Source organism: Motacilla alba, chromosome 4 (assembly GCF_015832195.1).
Source record: "Motacilla alba alba isolate MOTALB_02 chromosome 4, Motacilla_alba_V1.0_pri, whole genome shotgun sequence".
Classification (NCBI taxonomy): domain Eukaryota; kingdom Metazoa; phylum Chordata; class Aves; order Passeriformes; family Motacillidae; genus Motacilla; species Motacilla alba.
In genome coordinates, this window is record NC_052019.1 from 10,842,980 (window position 1) to 10,870,447 (window position 27,468).

At 40.6% G+C, this 27,468-nt stretch overlaps 1 protein-coding gene across 3 annotated transcripts in view; it reads left to right on the plus strand.

Moving 5' to 3' along the window:
* The window catches only part of AFAP1 (actin filament associated protein 1), a 111,054-nt gene that overhangs the window by 77,984 nt on the left and 5,602 nt on the right, over positions 1–27,468 (plus strand). For 2 of the 3 annotated variants that reach the window (XM_038134743.1, XM_038134744.1), the window contains exons 7-17: positions 4,925–5,017; positions 6,523–6,607; positions 9,776–9,925; positions 13,118–13,329; positions 14,786–14,931; positions 18,349–18,466; positions 19,913–20,170; positions 21,966–22,080; positions 23,323–23,487; positions 24,056–24,246; positions 24,963–25,124. In XM_038134743.1, the coding sequence (XP_037990671.1) occupies positions 4,925–5,017; positions 6,523–6,607; positions 9,776–9,925; positions 13,118–13,329; positions 14,786–14,931; positions 18,349–18,466; positions 19,913–20,170; positions 21,966–22,080; positions 23,323–23,487; positions 24,056–24,246; positions 24,963–25,124 (1,695 nt within the window). The remainder of the gene's footprint in view (positions 1–4,924; positions 5,018–6,522; positions 6,608–9,775; positions 9,926–13,117; positions 13,330–14,785; positions 14,932–18,348; positions 18,467–19,912; positions 20,171–21,965; positions 22,081–23,322; positions 23,488–24,055; positions 24,247–24,962; positions 25,125–27,468) is intronic. The other variant, XM_038134745.1, reaches the window with a different exon arrangement.

Here is a 27,468-nt window from a genome sequence, read left to right on the forward strand (position 1 = left end):
GCAATGGACTTCATGGCAATAATGCAGGAGAAATGATACAGGGCTTGTCTTGGTTGAGTAAGTCAGTAAAGTGTTCCTAAGGGGATGCACAGGCACTAAGGACAGGCTTACTGACTGCTTGAAGGAACCCGTGGGTTTCGGGCTGTAAATCCCCCCGGCTAGCTTGGGATTTAAGCCTGCACGGATCCTACATGGACGAAGTAAAGGACGAGAAGCGCTCTTTCTCCACGTGGTTCTGATGTCCTGTTTATTAGCTGGAAGGGGACATCTGCATCATAGGGCTTCCAGGTGAAGAGAGAGAACTCCAAACTCAAGGGACATTTAACCCGCGGAATGGGAGGCGGGGACGGAAGGCCACAGCCAAGGGGACACCAGTGGGGAGGGGCGAAGGGAGGGGCTTCAAGGGACAAACCACCTTACCAGGGGGTACCATGGGAAAAGTTCACCCAGTGCAGAACATCTAAATACCTATATAGTGCATCACAACAACTGCTAGTCTGCCAGAATCTCATCCTCACTTTGCTCAGACAAATGACAGTAAGATTAATCTTTCCAGGCTAAGGGATAAATAATGCTTTCCAGTACAGAAGGTAAAGGGGGTTGCTTTTTGAGACTTAGAGCGTAGGCTGTGATGGAAATAATTTCTGCCTTTCCTGCCTAAGATTTTCCTCTAGGTAAACTCCTTGGGGCGTTTCTTCTCTGCAAAACACTAACAGGAGTTTTGCTGCTCTCCTAAGGAGGAGGGTATTGACACTAACATATGAAACAGTCCACAAGAAGGAGAAAATGAGGATTTAGTCATGCCAAAATGACAGAGTCCCAGAAAGTCAGTACTCTTCCAGCAGTGAAAAAGGAGTGTTTCAGGAATGGGAAATACTGACTTACATCTGGAGCCAAGCCCTTTTCCCTGTGCTGTGTTGTACTTAAGCTTTGCCATATTCCTATTTCCAGAATTAAGTGGCAGAGCCAAGGGATACAGCCCATCCCATTCCTAGCAATTCCAGTATTTGCAAAACATGTGGGCAGAGGGGGACAAGTGGGTGGCTGGCTGGCTGGATTTCTGGCCTGATTACATAAAGTAAAGCAAATGTGCAGTCAGGCTGTGAGCTTTCTGTCTTGAACTCGATCATATTAAAAGTGTGAGCTTCTCATGGGAGTTCCACGAGAACGCAAGATGATACAAAATGCTGTAATCACACGCCTGTGGTAGGAAGGCTGTAGCTTGAGCTCATCCATGGTGTCCACCAGGAGAGAGGTCTGCAAGCTCCTAGAACACAGGACAACTTTGAGTCTTATTCCTTAACAGGTCCCAAAGAGATCAGCCATAAGGAACTACCTACAGATGTACTTCTACTCAGAATTTGGTTTCTGTGTGGCAGGGACTGGCTGGCAAGCAGCTGGCTTTCTGGCTTTACTACAGAGCCAGTGCTTTTTATCTGGAACTTGGAACTTTAAAGTAGCCAGAAGAATCTAATTTACTTTTTCTGACTTCACATGTAGTATAAATGTTGGGCAAGTATTTTGCCTCCAGTCCTGGTGGGTCTTTTAAATAAGATACAAGAATTATAGAAATTTGTAGGTATATGCAGGTATGAACTTTTAAATAGTAAATATTAGTGCTTCTGTAGTAAGATAGTTTTAAAGAAAGAAATACTCCAGACACACCATGTGGCAGAAATTCCACTGACTTCACCCATCGCTCAGGGCAGGGTATCTTTCCAGCTTCCTACCTACAAATATTTCTCCTCTGTGCCTTATGTCACTGCAGTCAATGCTGTACTCTGATTTATATCCTGGTCCACCTGGGGATTCAAGGTCTAAAGCCCAAGTCTGATGAGGAGCAGCTAAGGGAGCTAGGGCTGTTTAACCTGGAGAAAAGGAGGTTCACGGGGGGACCTCTGTGTTCTCTGCAGCTCCCTGAAAGGAGGCTGTGGCCAGGTGAGGATCAGTCTCTTCTCCCAGGTAGCATGTGACAGGAAAAGAGAAAACAATCGCAGGTCTCACCAGAGGAGCTTTAGATAAGATATTAGGAAAAATTTCTTCACTGAAAGGAACAGGCTGGCAAGCAAAGTGGTGGAGTCAGTCCCTGGAGATATTTAACATTCTGTGTAGATGTGGCACTTAGGGACATGGTTTAGTGCTGCATTTGGCACTGCTGAGTTAACAGTTGGACTCAGTCTTAGGGGTCTTTTCCAACTAAATGATTCTATAATTCTATAAATAAGGAATAATAATACAGTTCAGGTTGCAGAAGCTTTTTCCAGGTCTGCATTTGAAAGTGGTGGCTCTGAAGTCTGCTAATCGTAACATTGTAATGGTAATTGTGGTACTTAGGATTCTTGCTGTGGAATAACAAAAGTTTATTTTAAATGCATTCAGTTTTGAGGCTATCCAAAGAAATACAGAGTCTTCAGTTTTCTGATTACACTTTCTCATATATTTTAAATGTTTGAACAGATAGTCTTTTTATGGTCCCAGTTAGATTTTCCTGGCAGATCATACTGTGTGTGTACACGTGTAATGTACAAAGGCATTTGTGGTGAGAAAAAGGGGGTTATTTCCTTTCCCTGATGTGTGAGAAAACTTAAGCTATTAATGGACTACTTGCCATTACAAGGTATTCTCAGTGCACCCTTCCACATGATGCCATTTTATTAAAAATAACACTTTTGGGGATTCCTTTTTTTCCGCTTTCTGTTTTTGGAGCTAATGAGATACATTTATTCATATTTTTAGGCATTTCATTGCAGTGGATGAAAGTTTGCTGAACTCCATTCCTCACTCTCACTCACAATTACTTTTTAATGAAAATAGTAATCTTTTGTTTTCATATGGCTCCAGAAGATGGAACGTAGAAAAAACTGACAAGAACTTATAAGTCTTGTGATTGAAATTATGCAAGTTGGCAATACTGGTGGAATGTTTTATCCTTAAAATTTTGAGCTAAAGCTAGATGCCTGTGAAAAACAGATTTTTAATGGCTGCTGTCTGCAAACCTAATTATAGAGAGTGCATCCAGGCACCTATTATATATTAAAGACATTTCATCCTGGTGAGGTGGAGGAGAATGAGTTTTGTGCTGTGCGTTGAACACAATTACAGTGCACAAAGAAGGTGATGAGCAAGTCTTTGCCAGTGAACCTTTTGAGCCCAAATGAAGTGTTGGACCCTTGAATATGCATTTACTTTAGATCTTGCCACCAACTCCCTTTTGACAATGTGTCATTTTTTAAATCAAAATTTAATTACAACCCAATTAAGCACTTCAGCTTCTCCTTAAATATGTGGGGTATGATAAGAACCGGATTTACTTGAGTGCATGACTTAGCACATACTATTGAGTTAGTGCTGCCAAATCATTTCCCTCTGTTCTGTCTGTAACTCCCATTACAATCTGCCTTTGCCAAAATTAACTAACTGTGTGGTGTGAGCAGATGCTGAAAACATAAGCCATTGAATCAGGGTCATGCAGGAGACAGAAATTCATGTTCCCAGAAACTGTACAGTCACATTCCCCTAGGAAGAAAACGGCAGTATGTTTACACCCTACTGAGGACCAGTGATTTAAAAAAAAAAAAAGACATATGAAAAATCTTAATGATTTTGGGGAGTTCAGGGCTTTTCTTAACTCTGAGATGCTCTGCTACAGATACATCTACATTTTGTTTACAAAGGACACCAAGTGCCATGAAATGCTGGTGTTGTTTCTGGAGCAAAATATAGGGTAGGTCAGACAGTCAGGAGAGGATGCTGAGTGTTTTGAGATTCTAGCTCAGAAATAAAAGTGTAGGTCCATCTCCCAGCCTTGCTTAGTTTTTTTTTTTTTTGTGTGTGTCATTGAGTGAGTGTGTCATTCTTTTGTTCCTGGGTTCTTCCTCTGTAAAATGGCACTGGTGCTCTTCCTTTCATTATGGTGTATAATGCTGTAATTTATGATGTGCTCCTGAGTAGCATAAGGGTCTTTGTAAGCCCATGAACATTTGATTTGTTTTAGCTTCACCTTAAAGGGAGCTTAAGTGCTGGGAAAGGACTGGTGCCATCCTTTGCTTTTTAGTAGTTTCCACATCAAAATTGTTCAGTTTGAGACTCAGCATGAGCTTGGATGGAGAGCCTGTTCTCATCAGCACAAGCAGTTTCAGGATGATAATGGGCTGGTGGTAACCTCACAAGAGATAAAACCCTTAGCTATAGCCATGGGGAATCATCAAACATCTTTACTCACTGTGTATTTTTACATTTATTTAATTTCAGGTTTTTAAGTTCTTCACATTCCATCAAAATATCATCAAATTCCCAGTTCAAGATTTTCTTTAACTTTTTAGAACAGAAAGTGCCACTTCTACTTGCTACTAACATATTTACAATTACTTTGACCTTTAACTCTTGAGTTAATGTGCAATTATAATAGAAAAATGCCCCAAAATACCACTGTGCAATATTAACTCTAAGCTAACCAGCACTTCTTTAGTTCTCTGATAGCAAAGAAAGAGCATCTTTGTAGTGTATTATACAAAACTCTTGTCTGTTGGCTTGAGGTACCTGGGATCCCATTTTCTCATCATTGTATTGAAATTAGTTTGTTGGTGTCAGCTGAGTTCATATTGCAAAATTAGCTCATGGAAATCAGCAGTGCTACTGGTTCCTTCACTTAGGAGAGCCTTGGAGCTTAGTCTGCTTAGAAACTGAAACCTTCCACCTCCAGACTTCATGTCTCCTTCAGGTCATATATGAAAGCACTTAGGGAGGGAGCATGGAGATGTTGTAGTGTCAGCCTGCCTAACACCTGCCAGCCTAATAAATGTCTGTGTGAGTCTCCTTCCCGTCTCCTTTCACATCTGTATATAATTTCTAATCTCTCTGATTTGTATTTTATGTATTTTATGTAATATTACGAATAATAATAAGTTCTGCCTTGTCTCCCAAGGTTATAAAAGATGTGTGCAGCAACTGTACAGGAGCTGTAGACTCTGATGGGCCATTGTCTAGTTCTCCAGTACACAAAGCGGAGCTGGAAAAGGTAAAGTTACCAAAATTATGAATGCAAAATTCCTTATGATTACTCAAAGAGACACTGGTAGGACCTGGATGTAAATCCTTGCTGCCTTGTGTTGCTGCTTCAGGCACACAGTGCCTGTGTTGTGTTGGTCTGTTTGGACATGTGCACACATCCTGCAGAGTTGAGGTTTCTGCCATGTCAGTTTGCTTGGCCATTAACAACCAGTAGGCTGGCTTGGGTCCAGCTTCTCCTCAGCCACAGCAGGGTGCAGATTAATGGCTCTGGTACATGTGCTGACATGCAGAGATGGTCTCCAACAAATGCAAACAGCAAGCAGGGGTGTCACTCTTGAGGAAGGATAGATGAAGATTATACCAGGGTTTTAAGGGAAAGTCTCTTATTTTGGGGAATTGAGTCCTTGAAGAGCTCCCTGGGCATGCTGAGGTCACTGTTTTGGCAGACTCTTCCAAGCATTTGTGTCTCAGTAGAGAAACTTGGCTACTCACACGTGGTACTTGGCTACTCCACTGCCTTGACTCAGCAGGATGTGAGAGCAGGAATTAGAGAAGTGAGCAGCTTTTCAATGAATGATTGGTGCATTACCAGCACCAGTTTAAGCCCGTGCTCCATTAAGGCATCCATATGAGCAAACCTCTCCTGCCCCTGTTTAAAAATCCCACTGACAGAGGCTTCCTCATCCAGTTCCTAATGGCAAGTGCCACCCCTGTGGTGGTAGTGCATCACTGCCTGTGGCATTGTTGTCTTTTGGGGACTCTCCTGGGAACTGTTCCAGGACAGCCCTGGTTTCACAGGCAGAAGCTGTTGTGTTTGCATGTTTGCACACACCTGCACAGTATTGACAAAGCGACTTAAAGCGTTGAAAAATAGGGGGTTTTTTCTAAAATGCATGCCATGAGAAGGTGTAAGTTATCTGGTCATCCATTCTTTTTTATGATAATCTGCACATCTGCTTCGTGGCTTCACCACTTCTGGGTAATGTGGTCATCAAAACTGGGCTGTCATAAGCTCTATCTACTTCAACCCAGACCTCATGCATAACCATTACAGAATAATAGTGCTAAAATGGTGCTAAAATTTATTTTTAAAATTTATTTTTAAAAGCCTTTATTGCACATATTGAAAGTACTGGAGAACCTTGTAGGAATACACTATTTTCTGATAAGTTGTAAGTGCAAATGCATGTAGGAAGCATTTTTAAAGATATGGCTTATACCCTACTCATATCTGATACATGTAATTCTTTATTGCAAGATTTAGAGTCTAGAAAAATTATGAATATTTCACTGATTTTAATACATTTTCAAATAGATACTATTTTATTGTTTTTGTGATTTTCTAAAGCCTCTAAAACTGATGTTTTTACTATCTCCTAATTCTCTTCCAAAGGAATGAAAGTTTGAAAGTCTATTTTATTTCATAGTAAGTCTGTTTTTGAAGGGACTTGTGACATTTGATTTTATGAAGGTGCAAACATTGTGTGTCAGCTGATCTCTTTGCCCCTGCAGAAGCTGTCATTTGAGAGGCCAAGCTCAGATGGGGAAGGTGCTGTGGAAAATGGCATCACTACTGTGTGCAATGGTAAAGAACAAGGTATGTCTGGTGTAAGTAATGGGTGCTGAGAGAAAGGGAAATACCTTGATCTTTTCTTTCCAAAAAAGTAAAGTTTTTGAATGGTTTTATTAGGATTCAGTTTAACTTGAAAGCTGAACTATGGCAAGAAGGATTCCTTCGATTTTGGCAACAACAGAAAGCATTTTGATGCTATTGTGCAGGTAAAATCTATGTAATTAGTATTAGGAAACAGAATATAGAAATTTTGATTTGGCCTTTTCTTTGTTCAAAAGTACAGGTTTTCAGAGCTTGGGCGACCACTATAGGCAAACAACAGGTTTTTTAGTAACTGTATAGTGACAATATAACTAGTGGTGTAAAGCTTCTAAGCAAAAAAGCTCTCATTAAATATTAGAAGGAGAGAACCATGCATACTTTTATATGTATATATTTTTATATAGGTGTATGTGTGCACAGACACCATATATAAACTATCATATTACATATGATTGTTTATATAAAAAAATTATAGTCATGCAATATCAGTGAGTTTTTGAGTACATGTGTATAATTCTGCATATGCTACTTTGGAGCTGCGCATTTTCTGTAGTCCTTAAATTCTAACAAAGATAAATCCCAAACGCAGAGGGAGTTCTGGCCAAGTTATTTCTAATACACTTATGCTCTCTTCCCCATCCCCTTCCCTCCTCCACAAAGAAGAAATTCTGTGGCTTCCTTAACTTGCTGTTTAATAAAGCATTTTCCTGCTGCTGTTAAGTGAATGGTAATGTGAGCTGCAGTGAGCACAGTGTCAATACTGGCCTTGGTGCCAGTGCTGTCTCACCTTTTGATCTTGTCCCTTATTTCCTGCCTGGGTCATTTTCCAGCATTTCCTGGCCATACAGATCTCTGAACAGTATGGGACAACGTTGGGGTTTGTGGTTTCCTGAAAGTCATAGTACTTTTTTTTTTTTTTTTCACATTTTGAGATCTATTACACTTTCATAAAACTCTCAAACCTATGGAGAATCATCTGTGACCCAAAACCTGTCTTGGTCACGATGTCCAGAAATACTTGGTGGCCCAGGTACCTGCAGAAGGTGTGATGATGCAGCTGGAAAAGCAGCCCAGCTTAGATGCCTCAAGGAGAGGGTCATTTAAAATACCAGTGTCTTTTGAAAATTGACTTTCAATACATAGTAGGAGAAATTATGAGCATTAATGTCTGCAAGAAGACAGAAGTGTGCCTGATGAAGTTATGCTATGCCTTTTTAAAAGGGATAGGAAGTGTTTCAGGGAGCACATGGGAAGGGAGGTTTCAGTGAATGATCATCTCCAGCTGGCACCAACCACCAGCCTCTGCTCTGCTCTAAACCAGCTGCTTGCTTTGCTGTGGGGAAGGAAATGAGAATAAAAGGCTTTTGTGAAAAAAATCACTGGCAATTGGGCAATTAGTATATTCTTTAGAGTCAAAAAGATTAAGTCATGAAGGCCTTATTTCTGCTGCCTCTCAGTTCTGCAGGGAAAAAAAAATCAGCAATGTAAAGGGAAGACAGGACGGGAAAACAAGCACTAGAATGGCCTTATTCCACTGTCTGTTCATGCTTGTGGGAATGATTCCTTTTGGCTTCTGTCTCAGAGAAATGAGATTTTCTGTCTCTGGCTTTTTTCAGTGCTTTTCATCGGCCCCTCCATAGCCACAGTCAGCCTTTGGCTGCTGCTGTGTGGGATGGAAACCTGTCTGAGGGCAGGTGTGTGCCCCCCAGGCAGGGGTTCATGAGGGTGGGATGGGTGGCCTTCCTCCCTCCAACAAGGGAGCCTCGTGCATGTTTAGAGAGCACAGTGTAAGTTGTGAGCACCCTTCCCTTGAAAAAGTTAATGAGACCTGGATGTTGGAGCTGGCTGGGGGGCAGCACTTGCAGAGCTGCCTTTCCCCCTTGGCACTGGCAGATTTGTACAGTCTTGGCTACAGATACAATTTCTAAATAATGTTCCATGATTGCTAACAATTAAACTAAATGATAAATTATCCCATGGTGAGTCCCAAACTGCTTCTCTATTTGCTGTGCGTTCTTCCCAGCTCATCAGTTCGTACAGTCATTTCTCATGTGAACATTTTGTCCAAATTTTCCCTCAGTTTGTGCAAGTCCATAACCACTAAGTGTTCCCTGTTGCAAAAGGAATTGATATGTTGGGGATAAATATAGAGCAGCTCAATTAGTAACTATTTAAAATTAATTGCTCATTAAAATCACATATCAGGGCAAGTTGATGGAATTTTTGCTACCCTGTCAGTAAGCAGAGACTTTTGCTCTGTTGCCAGAATCCAGTTTAGACCAGTGAATGCAGTTTTTAAAGTTTATTTCATTTGTTCTGTTTTTTGCAAATAAAAGCTTGGGTTTTTTTCTGAATCTGTTTAGTCTTAGAAACTCTTCTTTAAAAAAAAAAACAAAAAACCACCATATTCATAGTCCTTGCCATATTGCATTCAGCAGCTGAACCTGCTTCAGCTCTCAGAGTGGTAATATTCCTAGCATCAAATGAAGTTAGTGGAAGCATAAACTGATGTTAGCAAAATACCTCTTTTCAGAAGAGTTTTTTTCTTTCCAATGGTCACAAAAATTTATAGCTATTTAATATTCATACTGATCCCACTAATTTCTTATCAGTTAATTCATAAGTCTTGTCTTTTAAAATGTCCATTGTGGTAAGATCTCTTAACCTAATTGTACACAGAAGTGATTTTGCTAAGCAAGCATATTCTGTCTTTTTTGTGTACTCAATTATTGAAGTATTTTGAGAAAAATGTTTAAGAACATTGAAGAAAACAATGAAGAAATGTCTGACTGGATTTTTATTGCTGTGTATATGAGCTAAATTTATATACAGGTACATCAGTCGTACTCCTAAATTAGATGATGACTGCTGTGGAAAGAGACTTGAAGCTTGATTAGATTAAATAAAGTTGGAAGATTGATTTTTTTTTTGCATTATCCTTCAGAATGCCATGAGTTTTATAACACAGAGGTTATTAGGGAATATAGTATTTGTCTCATTGAAATCTGCAACTTTTATGCAATTGTTTGTCTTTGCCGTTCCTTATGTCTCGCATAGGATATTTTTGTCTGAACTTCTGCTTTTATTCAGGTTCTCTCTATTGGTTGGTGTACACACACTACTAAATACACACTTCTGCTTTCTTAATAGTGAAGAGGAAAAAAAGTTCAAAAACGGAAGCCAAGGGCACTGTGACTAAAGTAACAGGGAAAAAAATAACAAAGATCATTGGTTTAGGAAAGAAAAAGCCATCAACAGATGAACAGACCTCATCAGCTGAAGAAGATGTTCCAACATGTGGTAAGTGGTTTTTCTCCTTGAGTCTTAAATGCACGTTGCTATTAAAATTTTATAGCATTCTCTCTAAAATTGCTTTTACTGCAATAATTCTTCCCCAGCATTGGAACGATTCACGCAGACTGCAAGAGAAGTAATCAAGAGTTTGTCATTTGCAAAGAGACTAAAATAATTTGACTTTTTATGTAAAGTGGTAACACAGGCTCAGGTATCACTGCTCTTTGCAGGAGTGAGGAGGAAGAGAAATGTGAACAAGAGGCATAAAGAAACAAGTGCTCTTCTCAAAAAGATGGTTATAAAATGAATATAGGCTGAACTATGAAATAAATTGAGGCTACAAAGTAGAAGGTTTTTGGAAAGTGATCAGGTCTTTTATAGTAGATTGTGGTTAAGGTTTTATGGAACAGCAGACAGCAGTCAACTGGCCTCAACCAAAATGATTTGAGTTTAATTATGGGTTCCTAAAGTGGTACATATTGGACAAAATGAAGTAACAAATTTCTAGTAAGCTATTTTAACTCTTAATTTTGACCATTCCATATGACAGCTGTAGTGCACAAGGAAGGGTATAAAAAGGCATGTAGAAAATACTTGTGTTTTGTATTGTAGCTGTTAAGATTTGCTCACAATTTAAGATGTTGTGCAATGCACTTAGCTGATGTCCTCACAGCTCTGCTATTTTAAAACAGTGCTGTGTACTTACATTCCCCAGTTTATCTTTTGGTGCTCCAGTATTAGGTTACACCTATACATGAATGAGATTGAACTCACCCTTCACCCAATCCCTTCAAAAGACAAATTTTCTTCGAAAGCTTTGAAGCAGTTGCATTCTGAGTTTGGATTTTACCCTTTAATTGACTAGAAAAAACTTAGGGAAACCCAGAAGTCTGTGATTAGGGAGCAGTTGGCAGAACTCATTGGAGTATGAAGTGTGTCAGATGCCTGCCCAAGGTGATGGAAGCAGGTCCATGGACCACCAGAGAGAACTTCATTGGTTACAGGTGGCTTTCACGCTGCACTTTGGGCTTCATTCATATAGGCAAACTTTGATTAAGTAAGTGCATGTATATGTGTCTGTACATCAGCTAAGTACAGATGTGATTTATTGACCAAAAGATCATCTGGGGAAAGCTGTGTCCATCCAGCCAGATGCATTGTCCAAGGCATCTGGCCTCCATAAGGGCTCAAACTTCCGGGCTCTCATACTCTCTTGATTATTCTGCATTATGTGAGAAGTTAACCACTGCTGCACAATCTGATTGCTCATATTTCTATCATTAGCTTGGATATGGACATAAATACAGATTCAGCCATTGCTATGTGCCTGCATTTGGCTCTACTCAACACCACTTGCAGATTTTAAAGGAAAATATATAAATGTCTAGGCTTTGGTCATTGCAGGAAGTCTTGGCTAGATGGAGTTTCTCACCACCAGCAGTTTGGCTCAGTTCAGTGCCCTCTGGGAGGCTGCTCCACAGTTGATGGATTTTGGACTTTAGAAGGCTCTACCTCCCATGGAGAAAGGGAAAATCGCAGCAAGGCTGCAGGTATCACCCAGCTAGTGTGGAAACTAAAACCCACCTGCACTTGCGGTCATGGCAAAGCTCTTGCCTACAACACCACTGCTCCTGGACTGCCTGCACTAAGCTGAAGTGCTAATGCCCCAAAGGGAAACACACTCGAGGCATTTTGGTCATGTCAGCTATTGAAGGTCTAAGCAGAGATGTGGGGTGGAAAAGTGGGGTCCTGCATAGTTCAACTCTGAAGCAGGAAGTTTTGCGAGAGCTTTTCTGAGAGGTGCACTGGGAGCAGAGGGGAAAAACTGTCTGAAAAAAAAGGATTCTCACTCCAAAACAAGCCATATCTGGCTTGCACAGGATGGTTTTTTTTATTTCTAGGGATTGTAATGCAATGCACAGTGATACAGGGTTTTGTTACAGGAGGAGGGAGGAAAGCTGAGTGTGATTATCACAAGGAGCCAAAACCAGAGGATTAAGCACATCCTCATTTTTTATAGCACCTTCCAAGATGTGCACAATTCTGATCTGCTATATCCTGTTGGATCACACTTTGACATTGGAACCATAATGTTGGAAGGAAAACCTAGAAAAATGAATAATAAGTCATAGTTTTAATGAAAACCAAAGAGAGAGCTCTCCAACAGGATTAAATGAAAATCATGTCTGAGATAGAAGACAACTTTTTAACCTCACTTCTGGCTTTTGCAAGATATTATTTATTTCCCTCCTGTTTGGAAAAGTTTTGGGGTTTTTTGGGGGTTTTTTTTTGTTTGTTTGTTTGGGTTTTTTTGTTGTTTTTTTTTTAATTTCCAAACTGTACTAAGGCAGGAGAAAAGGGCATTGCTTTTACTGTAATGTTTGAGTCTGGAATGATTGTTGCTGTGGCACAGAGAAGGAAAACCAGAAAACTCTGCCTGTTTAATGATATTATATGCCTAGACACTATATTGATATAGAGCATGGTAAGAAAAGTGGGTGGTTTTAAAATAAAATTTTTAATGACATTTTAATATGTAAGGATACTGTATCATAATTACTTCCTGAATTTTAAATCAATATGAATTTTATTTCTATTTGCAAAGGTAACAGCCTTTTAAGTTCTGGTTTGCAAGTGCTGCAAACCAGATGTGCATTCTTCTTTCTAAATGTAATTAGAACATAGAGCATCAACACTTCCTAGGTCATTTAAATACTGCTTTTGGATGTTACACAAGGTAGCTCAATACATACTGACATAATATGAGCTGGGATTTTCCCAGAAAAAGTTGGTCAGCCACAGTTACCAAAGTCATTACCCACAGAGAGGCAGAGTGAGCACATCGGCTGTGTATGTAACTGTTTTCATCAGTGTCCCTCTCCCATCTTACTGAAGTCCTGGGAACCTGTGTGCTCCTACACATGCAGCTGCTGCAGGGACTGACACCGAACAGCCATTTGCACATGAGCTGGATCACATATTTATGTGCTTTTTCTTGGTTATGGGCAGAGTGAAAGTTTTCACTAAAAGAAGTGGGGCAGGGTCATTTACTTGTCTTCCTAAAATCCATCTGGTCTTTCTATTAGAAGAGGAACAAGTTATTTAAAGGCTAGCATTACACTGAGAAGTGAGTTTATTCTTTTCTTCCTTTTCAGAAAAAGTGAGGAGTAAAATATCTCACATTTCATTTTATTGCAGGATATCTCAACGTGCTCTCTAATAACCGCTGGCGCGAGCGCTGGTGCAGAGTGAAGGACAATAAACTCATTTTCCACAAGGACAGGACAGATCTAAAGACACACATTGTTTCCATCCCACTCCGTGGCTGTGAAGTCATCCTGGGGCTGGATTCGAAGCATCCCCTGACCTTCCGGCTGCTCCGGAACGGGCAGGAGGTCGCTGTGCTTGAGGTACAATGGCTGTGACTTTTAGCAACTCCCTCCCACAAGGTGAATTACAGGAGCACTTTCATACAACCCGTGTCTGTCCATTCAAAAAAAAATCTTTGGAATAATATTATTGCAGAGCTGAACAACAAATGTTGGAAGGAGGAAAGAAGTAGTAAAAGTTGTAGACAAATAAAGAACTGAGATTAAATGTAGTTCAGAAATCTTCTCAGTAAAATACTTTTCTCTGCACTGACCTCCCCTTGACCTTGTGCTAGAATATGCCTTCTCCTTCTCTAGGCACACTTTTGTATCAGGGATATAATTACTTTGAGTAAATAACTTAGCAATAATTAAATAATGGATCACTGTTGATAAGAGCTCTAAAACTCCTGACTTTCATTTGTCTGCTATTTGTGGGATCTCCTTTTGCTCAGTCTGGGTCTGTATTAATACAATTATGCATTTCAGAAAATGCAGTGTGCCAGCAGCCTGGTGTGTCTCTTGGCTGTCCTCATGTGCACACACCTTTGTCTGTGTTAGGTGACCCAGGCTTTCTATGGGGGCTTTATTCATCATCTTTTAAAACCTGAAATGACAAGACACTTAAAGCGAAGTATAATGAGCAGGAGGCAACCTTCTACTTTCAGTGGCAGGACAGGCACTTTGACTGCTTTGGGTTTCTGACTACACATCAAGTCTCCTGTCCTTGCAACCAGGCCTGCTATATGACAGTAGTTCAGAGAATTTGAAAATAGAAGACAGCTCAAGGAACTGTGAAAAGCAATGAAATATGTAAAAAGGAGAAATTTAGAAACCACTATATTCGTTAATGACAATTTGTTGCCTTTCCCACACTATTTATATCCAATATTTGTTTTGCTACTGTTTAACTTCTGAATTGGTGACTTGAAGCAAAATATGAAAAAAATTCAATTATTTTAATAGTATTAATGCTTTTACTTGTGTTACCAGGAAGATGCATACCATCACTTAGACAAATGTAGCAAAATTTTTCAAAAAGTAACATTAAAATCTCTTCTCTATTTTGTTCCCTCTTCCTCTTGTTTCTGTTTAACAGTAACACTTTCTTCTCAGGAGTCATGCTATCCAAAAATCCCCCAGCCTAACATAAGAAAATAATTATGTTAAAGCTTTCAATATTCTGAAGTCTAAAATAAGCATTACTTGAATCTAAATCCACTGGCCTTAAATGATTATTTTTCGTCTTTTTAGTGGATTGCCCACTTTGTATTACATCATAACTGATGAGCACATAGCTTAGGTAAAGTGCCCTCCTTCTAGCAAAGCAGATTTAATATAAAATCCTGGGGTTTTTAAGAGTTCAGCAGAATAAAACCAGAGCCTTTCATACCATGTGGTAGCAATTTGTCAACCAAGAGGAATGCGCATTTTGCAGTAATGCTCAGCCCAGTGGCATAGCAAAGACCTGACCTACGTTCTTGCCCTCTCCTCACAGGCCTCCTCCTCAGAAGACATGGGCAGATGGATAGGAATTCTGCTGGCAGAAACGGGGTCTTCAACAGACCCTGGTGCTCTGCACTACGACTACATTGACGTGGAAATGACGGCAAGCGTCATCCAGGCGGCGAAACAGACCTTCTGGTGAGCGCGCTCGTCTGCCCGCCTGTTCCAGTGCTCTGGGAATTTATAGCCATGTGGTAGCTCCACTGCCAGCACTGCTTATCAAAATCCACCTCCCCCTTTGCCAGATACTGAACTCCTGTAGTGGTTCAGCATTGGAGCATGTCAGTTGTGTTTATGATGATTGTGTTGGAATCCTTCTAAGTTCTGTAAAAGATGCAAGGCACTATGCAACTTTACTCAAATCTTTACTGATTTTTTTCAGTAAGTCCTCTTATACTATATTTTAGTCTTCTATTTTACCTAAAGTCTTAGAGCTGTTCCTGGAAGAGAACAAACATTCTGAAATATGCAGCTATGTAATTCACATTTATTGGCTGCATTTGCTGTGCATACAGGGTAATAAACAGCATAATATTGATCAATGTATGCTGCACACTCACAGCGTATAGCAAGTTTAAATCTTTGGCAGTTACATAATCAGTGTTTCCTTCTCAAGTTCTTTCTGATTAATTAAAAACTTTATCGAACCACCCCAGTTCAATTAATTTCTGGGGTTCAGTACAGGAGGTGGAGATTGAGAAAGTGCCTAGAGGGTGCAGCATGGAAACTGTTTAAATTGCAAATCAATGAGGTGAATTCCCCATTACTGATCCTGTGCTAAAATCAGAAATGCATACTTAGCAGATACAGTGATTTACATTTTCAAATCATTTGAGGCATTAAAACAGTCCTTGGTGGGAAAAAACATCATTTTTCCTTGGCTAGATGAGGTTTTTAGAAACAGGAGTGAAGAAACACTGGGGACAGGGGGATGCCCTGCTGCAGTTGTTCCCCAGGGTCAGGGAGTGGGTGGCCTGAGAAGAGCTGGCAAAGGCATCATCCCTCACACCACTGCAAGTTGACACTCCCTAGACTAGTTTGGAATTCGTGTGACTTTACACATTAGGGAATCACACCCCATCTGCCTGCCCATCATGACTTTAAACAGATAGAAAATTAAGGGGAAAAAAAAAAGGAAAAAAGTTTTTGAGTTTTCCAAAAGAAGATCCTATTGCCATTGACAAGCTTCCAAGAGAAGTTAACAAGGGAAAATGCCCAGCTGCAATCAGAGTCCAGTTTGAATGACTCCGATGGAAATCAAAGTGACTCTGTGTTAACACATGCCCAGTTTTGTGAAAACCAAATAATTTTGATAGGATTAAAATGCACCTAGCATTCAGACTTATGTTAATATTTGTTTAGAAGTTACTAGGGCTCAAAAAGTTTATCCTGTGTTGACATGTGTTTTTGCTTCAGTCAGCATCTAGCAATAACCACGTTTAAGAGAAATAGAATTGGAAACCTTTTCCCCCTGAATTCTGCTTGGCTTTCCTTTTCTGCACAAATGTGGTCTAATTGGAGCCAAGTGAAAAAACATATGCAACTAGACCACATGTTAGAAAGCAATGTCAAACAACTTGCAAAATAGCAGAATTTCCCTGTTAAGAATTAATTAAAATTCATTGAGTGTCTTTAAGAGCTTGTGAGGGCTTGCTGATAAGCAATAGAGTAGCTGTCTGCTGATTTTCAACTACTGCTAGAAAATGAGGAGAAATTACAATGGTACTTAAATGTTAATGAACTACTACATTTGCCCTTTATAGAATGAATATCAGTATTCCAAATTAAATGCAGTTACCATTAAAGCTCAGTTTATCAGTCACTTTAGATTATTGGTTATTCACTTATTAAGACTGATGCTTTGCAAAACTATCAGCTCCTCATTTACAGTCCCATCAATTTTCTTCACCTAAATCATTAGGTATGGAGGAAAAGCTAAGGAGACTTGCTTCCAGGCAAGTTTCTCCATTTTCCTTCTAGCAGTTTCTGAATACAATTAACTTGCATGGATGCACCTGAAAACATGATTAATGAGGATTATTGAAATAATGATTATGAATTGTTTGCAACTACTGAGATAAATCCTGCCTTCCTTTGGTGGTGGAAATAGTTACTTCAGGTGCATCAGATGCCACTTATGAATATCCCAGTTTTCAGACATGGTTATTGTATGTTGCTGTAATTGGAGCCTCTCAACTAGAAGGAAATAGAGCAACAACTCCAAACTCAGTTCTTCACACCAACCAGAGACATTTGTGTCATGCTCTTCTTTAAGAGCAGTAAACAAATGCAGCCCTCTAATAATGTCTAACAAGATATGAGTTATGATAAGGTTAAAAACATTTTTATCATGGGGTTTTCCTGGGCTTTTTACTGTTTGCTCTAAGTAAGAAAAGCTTCTGTCTAATGTTTTTTCCGTCCCCACACTTCCCTGAAGGGTTCACAGTGAGCTGGGCAGGTTCCTCCCTCCTGTGAGCCCAGGTTTCCCGTGGCTCAGGTGAGCCCCAGTTCTCCCCCTGAACGAGAAACTCAATGGACTCCATGTTATTCCAAAGCCAAAAGAAAGCTGTGTTGAAACCACAGCATTCCTGAGCTCCTGCCAGCACCACAGAAGACGCTCTCTGCTTTAGCAGTGCTTTATCATATTTTATGAATGTCAGCACAGATGCTGAATAGTTCCATTGTTTGGGATGGAAAACATTGTGTTCCCATTTATGTACACCTGAAACTGTAGGAAAGGAATTATTATGGATTTCACTCTATACCTTATTCAATTCCAGCAGTTGCTACAAAGGAAGACTCACCCTTGGAGTCATTATTAAGCAACAGTATTGATTGGAACAGCATAAGGGGGAAGAAATTAAAATATATTGTATATATGTACATCCCTTTTGAAGTTTCCAGAGGACTCAGGTCCACCATGTGTAACAGAGCAAGAATGAGCATATAGAGTATTTGCATGTAAAATTACCCAGAGAGAGTTGGGAGGCATAGTGCCATAGCCAGCCAAAAGTCCTGATACAGAAAAGAAGAATTCCCAGGTTTTGAGGAAGTTAAGTATTCAGGAAATTTTTATGTATGTTAACTTGGATTTCATTGAAATTCTGTGGGGTTTTTTTTGAATTTTTACTGGTTTTCATTCTTAGTTCTCTCATTTCCTAAGTTTGCAGCCCCTTGAGCATGCGTGCACACAGAAACACCTGCTTCCCCCCAGTGCAGACAACAAGGGAACGTTTCTGGGACCCTGTCGGGCTGGTGTGTAACAGAGACCAGCAGGTTCCTATGTAAACATGCCACTGAGCAATTACAGCTGTTGCCCTCCTGGCCTTCACACAATCATATCCTCACTGCAAGAAGGGAGAGCAGGAACATATGTTGTGTTACTGGCTGTAGCAGCAATGTGTGAGTAGCAAAGAAAGAAAAACTGCCCTGCAGAAAGTGAGAAGCTCCGTGCTTCCAGGCTACATAATCAGGCACAGGGAATATACTACTGTATCATCATTTAGGCTGGGGTTTAAGTGCTGGTTTTTATTATTTTCACTTTGCATTATTCAGTTTCATGAACAGGCGGGTTATATCCACAAACCCGTACCGGGGGAGCGCTGCCAACGGCTACGCCTGCCCGAGTGGAATGGCGCTTCATTACGATGACGTTCCCTGCATTAACGGATCGGTAAGAGCTGCATTTGCACACAGCAAATGGTTTGCACGTGTTTGAATGCGTGGACATCTGAAAATTATATTATCTAAAGATCCTCACTGGGCAGTTTCCAGATGAACTCATATTTTTTTGATTGGGGGTTGCAAACTCCTCTCACACCTATAGAATATAAGGGCATGGGACATATTGTTTACATTAACCTGCATGTGAGCCAATGTGCATTTAGAAAGCAGTTGCCTGTTGATGATTTGTTGCCAAGTCCTTGAATATAATACTCACTTGAGGAGGTATTTTTTTAGATCACACTGGAAAGGGCAAAATTAAGGACTCAATTACACCATTTTGATGTCTGTTGAAAAAAAAAACACCAAAACCCAAACACTTCTCAGTCCCTGTGACTGCATTCCTGAGGATTGCAGGTGCTGCTCATCCCAAAGGAGAACCACAGTGGTCACTTCCATCTTCATAAAATGCAGAGCTGATCATAGGCAGATGTGTAAGAGGATTTAACATCTAGTGGATGCTCACCAATAGCAATATGGGGTCCTCAGGAAGGCTTGCAGGGGAGCTACAGCCTATGTCAGCTCTTAATTTGGGCTGTTGTGTGAAGGCCCCACTAAGGGCAAACTCAAGAGAAATTAATAGTTTCAAAGTGTGAAATGGACTGGTCATTCAGTCCTCCAATATGTCAGTAATGTCCAAAAGATGTTAGAAATCCCCTCTGGGGAACAGTGCATGATTACTTGTGTGGTGAGCAGTCTTTTGAGTAGTTCTTGGATGTGCTCATGCCTTTGTTTGAGTATGTGCTGCCATGGCCAGGATGGGTTAAGGAAGGATATTTAGCAGTCAGATTGTTTTATTTTAAGGTTAATCAGATGAATCACTGGAGTACTATTGTTGAGCTTTCCATTTTTTCTAAAAATTAGAAAAGAAAAAAAGAGCTATTTTAGTTCTTGTAGCTCAGAATAATAAATCTCTGTCACATAAAATATGCTAGCATACCAGCAGCTGATATTCATGGGGAAGACATGTAGCCTGAAGAAATTTAAAAAAAACAAGCTAGAAAAAGATTGGCTTCTGATAATTCCTGATAACTGCTGGGCTGTATTGCTTTTAACAACTCATGTACCAGATGTAATCCCATGGATCCATCTGTGTGAACTGCGAGCATCCCCCTGCTAACAGTCTGCCTCTGCCCCCTTGGCGCTCGAGCTGGCAGCTGAAGGTGCAGTCAGGGTGGTAGGTTTGCTTGTACTCAGGGCTGAGGCTGTGAGCCATGGAATGCAATGCTTGTTTTCCACACAGTGTCCTCCCCCCACTTTCTAAATAGTGTCAGTAGTAAGTGTATGCTCGCTAAGCACTGAGGGCTTGCTGGAAAGCATCGCTAATGATTTAATTTCACTTAGGAGGTTCTGCATGGTGCATTGTTCACTAACTGCTGAGGTGTGTGTGTTGCAGTGGGAACCAGAAGATGGCTTTCCTTCTTCTCGTAGCAGGAACATTGGAGAAGAAATGCTTTATGATAACGCAGGCCTGTACGATAACTTGCCGTCTCCAAAAATCTTTGCGCGCTATCCGCCAGCTGACAGGAAAGCCAATAGGTTATCTACTGACAAACTCTCCTCTAACCATTACAAATACCCTGTCTCATCCAATCTGTCTTCTGCTCAGTCTGTCACTAATACCTCTGCTGTGGGGAGGGGATCTGCCTCGCAGGTACTGTACTATTTAATACTTAACAATGCTTTTTATTTGTTCTGTTTATCTGGTTGTTATCTCTAGGGACTCTTAGAGTCCCTTAGTGTTAGCACTGAAGTGCCTGGAGTTTAGTTATGAGCCCACTGCAAGTGAGGCAGGTTTGCAAAGGTATAAATTCCAATGTGGAAGTAGTGGTATTTGGGAAAGGCTTTGCCAACATGTTCTTGATGATTTACAGATGGCGACTAATAAGAAAAAAATAAATGTGACCTTCCACACTTCACCTGAATGCATGTCTAGCTCCCTTTTGGCTCCTCACGCAGAGATGTCTTAGAAAAAAACCCAGAAAAGATAGGTGACATGTGACCTCACTGTGACAGCAAAGTTGGCTCTTTAGAATTGTACTAATCGATATATCATGTATACTTTGGTTATATATTTTGTGAATATGCATATATATTATAACTTGATGTTATATATTTAGTAAATTATGTTGTATATATTCATATATATACCATCTTTATATTACTACCTGTTATTTTCTTCCCCATAAAAAAAATATGTCTATTTCTCTGCTGCTTTCTGAGGGTGGCTGCAGGCTTTTGTACCTCAAACGTGAACCTACAGAGCAGATGAAGTCCTGTGAGCTCAGCATTGTAGCAGATGGGCACAGCCCAGCAGGGGAGCAGAGCAAGCCTTGCTCACAGCCAGGCCAGGACCCTTCTCAGAGCCCTTAGCTGGTGTCTGAAAGGTGGTCATTGGCTTAAACCAATGTATCACAGTGTGACTATATCACAGTGATGCACGGTTTTCAATTTAATCTGACATGGAACAGTTAAGATAAATGTTTCCCTTGTATAAGGTACCTATCATACTGTGTGTTAACTCACTTAAACCTTACAAAAACTTCATATTGGAATATTTGAATTTGGTGTAGTTGCAGAATTGGAGGTAGACATGAGTAATAAATTACTGCAGCAGCAAGCTTCTCAGATTGCTCAAGCAAGCTGAGCTGAGAAGCTCAAGCTTCTCCTGCAAGCAGGAGAACAGAGCGTGGCACACATGCACCCTGTGCTTGGCTGGAGCATCCTCCATGGAGACACTGTGAGTAGTCAGGACAGGGTTATCTTCCCAGGCTTCAGTTCATTGCTGTGAGTCCTCTAAATGGAAACCCCTTGACCATGAGATGTTCCTGGTAATCTGGTGAGCCTGTCTGGCCATTGTGAGAGGGTTTTTTTAAAGTAAGAAAAGCTTTTAAGTAGTAGTTAGAAGTTGTATAAGGGGAAAACGATATGTTAACTCCTAGCACTTAAAAACATGTAATAATAATACTGTTTCAAAAAAAAAGAATCCACAAGGATGGCAAGGTCATATAGTAAATAAGAAATAATGTTGAATTTTGTGTGGCAAACCCTGGTAGGTTTTACTGTGTGAAATTAACTCTGAAAAACTTGTCTTTACTGAGTCTTTACTGTAAAAAATTTTTCAAAGGTACATTTTTTTCTGCTTTGCAATGGCTTTCTTAGTTCTGTAAATGCCAGGGTTCTAAATGCCTTGGACCCATGATGCCACCAGAAATAGGGAGTTCATCCCCTTGTTATCCTGTGATTGCTGGCACGGCTCCTGCTGAGCAGGCAGCTCCCAGAGGCATCTCTGGAGGAAGCGCCGTCTCCAGCTCAATCAATGTGCTCTATTAAGGCTCTCTGATGTAGCAAGCAGCTTTCTGTCAAGCTCTGCCCTTGATGAAAGGGTGAAAGTAATGCCAGTGGCACGGGAATAGCTGGAGCCCATTTGTGCTTTTGTTTTCAAACAGTTTAAAGGCAAGAAGCCTCCTGTGACTGCTAATGGGATCACCGGAAAAGCAAGAACTTTAAATAGCCAGCCGAAGAAACCTGAAACAGTTTCCTGTGTGAAGCGCACTGCATCCAGTAAGTGTCTGTCCTCACTGCTGCCTCGCTGGGGACTGGGGTCAGGAGGGTGCCCAAAAGGGCTCTTGTCTTAGCAGACAAGGGACAGAACCAGTGTGATTTTGGTGAGCTAGAGGCCGAGGAGGAGATGCCAAGACTGAACAGGAGATGCCTTGGTGACTTAACTGCAGCCACAGCACACGAGGAAAGGGTGCCTGTCCTATGGGAGAATGATAAACATGAAATGTGGCCCTGTGGCTGCTGTAAAGTCATGAGGACAGCAGGGAAAAAAGAAGGATAATGATTCCTCATTTGGAGCAGGGAGGAATTCTGTCTTCCTGTTGGAAAAGGAGGATGAGGAGCTGATATAGACATAAGAACATCGTGTTGCTCAAAAGTGGACTTACTAATGAAATCTTATTTAAGAAGCCGTGGATTTAATGGCAACAAGAGAAATTGGTGTTAGACTTTAGGACAAAAGTAAATAGCTTCTAACTGACTAAAACTGGCTTAACAACTCTTTGTCAGGAATGATTTCAGATCATAGAATGTGCCTTCAGATATGTGACAAAGTGATCTCTTAGCTGACCTATCTTCTTTGAGTCTGCAACTGGAGCAGAGCTGTGGAGGGGGCTGTGATATGAATTAGACCACAAATGTATGTGAGCCACAAAATGAAAGCATTTCTATGGGAAATTAAAAAAGAAAAAGAAAGCTGCCAAGCATCAAAGAAGTGTGAACATCTTTGTATTCTCTTATGTAAGGTGAGAAAAGATGTGCACTTGAAGTAGGAATGAAAGTCAGGCAAAAAGCCAAGCAGGTGGTTTTTCCTCTGACCCTTCCAATTAGAAATGAAGGGTTCATAGCTAGAGAGGAGCCTCCTTTCCATCTTCTGAACTACAGAGAAAGGCAAGGCCATTTTTCAAAACCAGTGTGCTATAAAGTAAGTGGTATTTCTCATTTTCCTCATGTAAATATAAAGAACATACTCCATCCCATATCATTGTTATAGCTGTGCTGCAGAACTTGGCAGAAATCATGGACCTTGAGAAAGAGCCAGTGGAGGAGGAAGGCCAAACCTTTTCCTCAAACCATAGAATTATAGAATGGTTTGGGTTGGAAGGGAGCCTTGAAGATCATCCAGTTGCAACACCCCTGCCGTGGGGAGCCATGACATGCTTCATGTCATGTTCAGTCTCAGGGACTAGTTCAGGGTTGTGCTGTTCATTTAAACCCTAATTAACTACACTCTGATACATGCAGATGCAGAGCAGTACAAATATGGCAAGAATCGTGTGGAGGCAGATGCAAAGAAGTTACAAAGCAAAGAGGAGGAGCTGCTGAAGAAAAAAGAAGCCCTTCGGAACAGGCTGGCCCAGCTCCGGAAAGAAAGAAAAGATCTGCGTGCTGCCATTGAAGTCAATGCTGGTAGGAGGTGCTTTTTGGTGCTGAATTCTCACCTGAGAATTGGGCTTAGTTATGCAAACAGCTTTGTATTCTGTGCCGAATGTCACCCTAAACAAGGTTAGATTTTGATGCTGCTGTGTTCTGTAATGTCTGTATTTGCTTTCTATATAGATAAAAAATGTATAAGATAAAAATACATATGTGTAAGTGTATAAACTTATTTTATATACGCATGTGTATGTATACACATACCTATGGAGTTACACTGATGAGAACTTCAGATAAGCAGAACATGGGAATTATTTTTTTGTCGCTAGCTAATTATATTTTTATGATACAGAAAAATAAAGAAAACAATACTGATTTGAAGCCAGACTAGATATCTAGGAATGTCACTTGATAGAAGGCATTTGATTTATGCTACTAAACTTTTTACATGAAAAAAGTGCTTTATGTAAAGTACCTAATTTTTTTCATGTCTCTGATATGTAGAGACCTTGTTTCCTTACTTTTTAGAAAGAAAATAATTTCTCTAAGTGTCACTTTAACGTCATTATTATTGAAATAATTAAATTGTTGTGAATGACAGGCAGGAAGACCCAAGTGATTCTTGAAGACAAGTTAAAGAAGCTGGAAGAGGAATGTAAGCAGAAGGAGGCTGAGCGTGTAAATCTGGAGCTAGAACTGACTGAGGTGAAGGAGAGCCTTAAGAAAGCCTTGGCTGGTGGCATCACGCTGGGCTTGGCTATTGAACCCAAATCAGGAACATCAAGTCCACAGGTATGCAAAGCCATTGAACATGCAAATCCCAGTACCATGGGCTGGGAGTGCCCAGCCTTCCCAGCTGTAGCAAAAAAGATTGGGAACTGAGAGCTGCATAATGGTTTATTAAGCCCAAGAAATAAGAGCAGAATTAAATGCCTTTCTGTGTTACTTACATTTCCTGCAGCAGCAGGGAGCAGGTACACATGGGAATCACAGGCAGGATATGTTAGGATAATGTGCAAAAAGCCAACACCTTGTCCTCAGTGGTTGTACAAATGCAGGAACCAAGACTTTGCTCCAGTCCAGGGAGATTTAATGCACCAAGTCACATGCAGTGATGAAGACCTGCTTGTGCTGGTCCCCTGTCAGTTGTGTCACACTCTGCAAGGGCTGCATCTCACACCTTCAGGGTGGAGCTTGTGCTGTAGATCTGTGTCTGAAGCAGCCGTCACAGAGAGATCAGAGAGGGATACATCAATTCCTCTGGATTATCCATAGTTGTTTAATCAGACCCATAGTTGTTTAACAGAAAAGAAACTTCAATTTTCATCACAGAATACTCACACACATTGTTTTGTTTCTTTTGTTCTAATCTCCTTTTCATTTATTCATCATTATTATGAATATAGTTTCTTTAAAAAAGAGTTCTGCAGTTCTGAATCTAAAGGAGAAAATATTGCACATGTGACTACTTGGAGGAAACTCAATATAGGCTTTTCACTCTTTATTAGTCTCCAATTTTCAAGCACCGAACTTTGGAAAACTCTCCAATCTCCAGCTGTGATACCAGTGATACTGAGTGCTCCATCCCTGTGAACAGTGCAGCTGCTCTGAAGCGACCTCCCTCATCAAACAACTCTCCATGTCGAGGCCATGTCCTTCGAAAAGCAAAGGTGAGAGCACTGATGTCTTAATTGTCTTCTTCTGTGCTTTTTCATACTTTCTTACAAAGTCTAGTTTAGCCTTAAGAAGAGAATATCTAAATTATTAATATTACTACATAAATACTGCTGATTTGGGGAACCTTCTGCAGAAGAATTGTTAAGTAAGTTTGGGAAACAGATTTGAGTCTACTCTGATTCCATGTTTTTCTCCGTTGCTTTGTAGATTTAATTTGCAAAGTAAGTAGTCTGTGGTGTAGACAGTCCATGTGTCCACTACTCTGTGTATCAGAGAAGTGATTAAAAGAACACTGTTACAGTAAGTGAATAGAAATGGCACAAGATTGTATCTAACCTTTTCCAGCCACTGCAAGAACAGAATAGATGTGCATTATAATCAATGACAATGTGTTGTGCAAGTATCTGCTCAATGTACATTTAAAGTAAAAGTTGAATTGCTTCAATTTTTCCTGCAAGTACCAGGCTGAAATTTGCTGTCCTCTTGTATTGTTACAGTTTTCTAATTTTTGTGGTTTAGTTCAAATGGGATTTGTATGACCATTCTTCTGGGCTAAATTTGCTGGCAACATAAACATGAGGGCAAGACATAATGGAGGGTGGCAGTAATAGTGCTGGGCCCAAGCTTTTGTTTATTTAGTAGTTCACTGCTAGTTGTAATTATAAACAGCAGTAATCATAAACACTTGTTGTTCATGAATGCTATTTCTGATTTCTTCAAGTAACTTTTGTTACATGTATTCATTGATTATATGCATTTCCAGTGTCTGAGCATAAGTCTGGAACCTGAATGTAGTAAATACTGAAAATCAGCATCTCAAAAAATTATTTTATTATTAAATTATCATAATAGAATTATTTTTCCTGATACACCATTTGAGACAGCTTTCTCACCCTTCTTCTTCCCCCTTTGCATGGACATCAACTGCTTTTTCCTGGCAGTTAGTCTGATTCATTTAAATCCAACTAAGAATTACTACACTCAGCATAATTACACTCAGTTTCAGTTCTAATCAACTTTGAAGTCTGCAGCTTGTGTTTCAAACCTGATTTATGTGCTCTAAAGCTTATCTGCATTTTCCAATTATAGCCTAATTTGTGCCACAGCGATATCATCTCTAACTGTACGCTTTGTCTTCGATGTGGATGTTAGCTCAACAATACTCAGGGAGTGTGGTCTAGCAGAGCACAGTGCTTGCAAATGGGAGCATGGATTTGTGCTGGACAGGCACATTAAATCCAGACATCTTATCGTTACAGCTGGAGAAACCAGGGCGTTATAAAGACCTAAACATTTTTGGTGTAAAGAATACCTTCCCGAATGTGTATCTGAATGTATTACATTTTTTATGTCCAGCGCATACCAGACAGGAAAAACCCCGCTGTGTTGTTTGGTGTCGGTGTGCTTTGGATGGCACAATAAGTTGGCCAAGCTTTTTGGCAGAGGAATCTTGGATATAGGATTAGTCTAATCAAAAAGGATATGGAGCTACTAAGCATATTTTTCCCATGCTGGGAAAAACAACTCAAAAGTATCCAATTCAGCTTTAACAGCTTTTTCCCTAAAACCTCATGCACTAAATATTAAGAGTGAAATTTTGCTGAATTAGATAGTGCAACCCAATCTGTTCCCAGCCCATTGGCAGCCACAGCTGCCATCAGGTGCAAATCTGCAGCACGCCCCACGCTTGGGGGTCGCTGTACGTGTGCGGGGGTGGAATTTGGCTCTCAATTCTTTTGGCCTTTTGCAGCTGTGAGTGAGCCCAGGCCTTGTAGGAAGGGCTGTCGCATGTGAGTGTCCCAGAGCAGGACTTGGCTCTCCATGCATGGATGTTAGTGCAGTTTGTGGGAGTGAAACAGATCCCACCTCTCTGCTTGTGCTTGCATCTCCAGCAGCTGGCACATCTCCCGATGCTATGAAGGAGTTGTACAAACATTCAAAATGTCAGAATATGGATTTTCCCCCTGGTGTGTATCTGAATGCACTGAATGCCTCCCTTCTTGGCCTTTTCCTTGCATGGAGGATGCTGAGCCTGTCACCTGCCAGCCTCATGTCCCAGCGTGGTCACCAGGCAGCAGCGCTGCGCCTGTGCTGGGGCAGCTGCTGCTGCTGCTGCTGTGCCTCTCTGCCCCGAACAGCTGGCACAGCAGGCTTGGAAGCTCTGCCACAAAAAGCTTTCTTCTCTCAGATGCACTAACATTAGAAGGAAATACAGAGAGAAGCAGTAAGACAGATGTAGTGTTAAGAAAGAGCAGCAATTTGGGGATTGGCTGTTCAGGACACACGTTATACATACACATACATATGCATACATACATTTGAATTTTTTAACTTTTC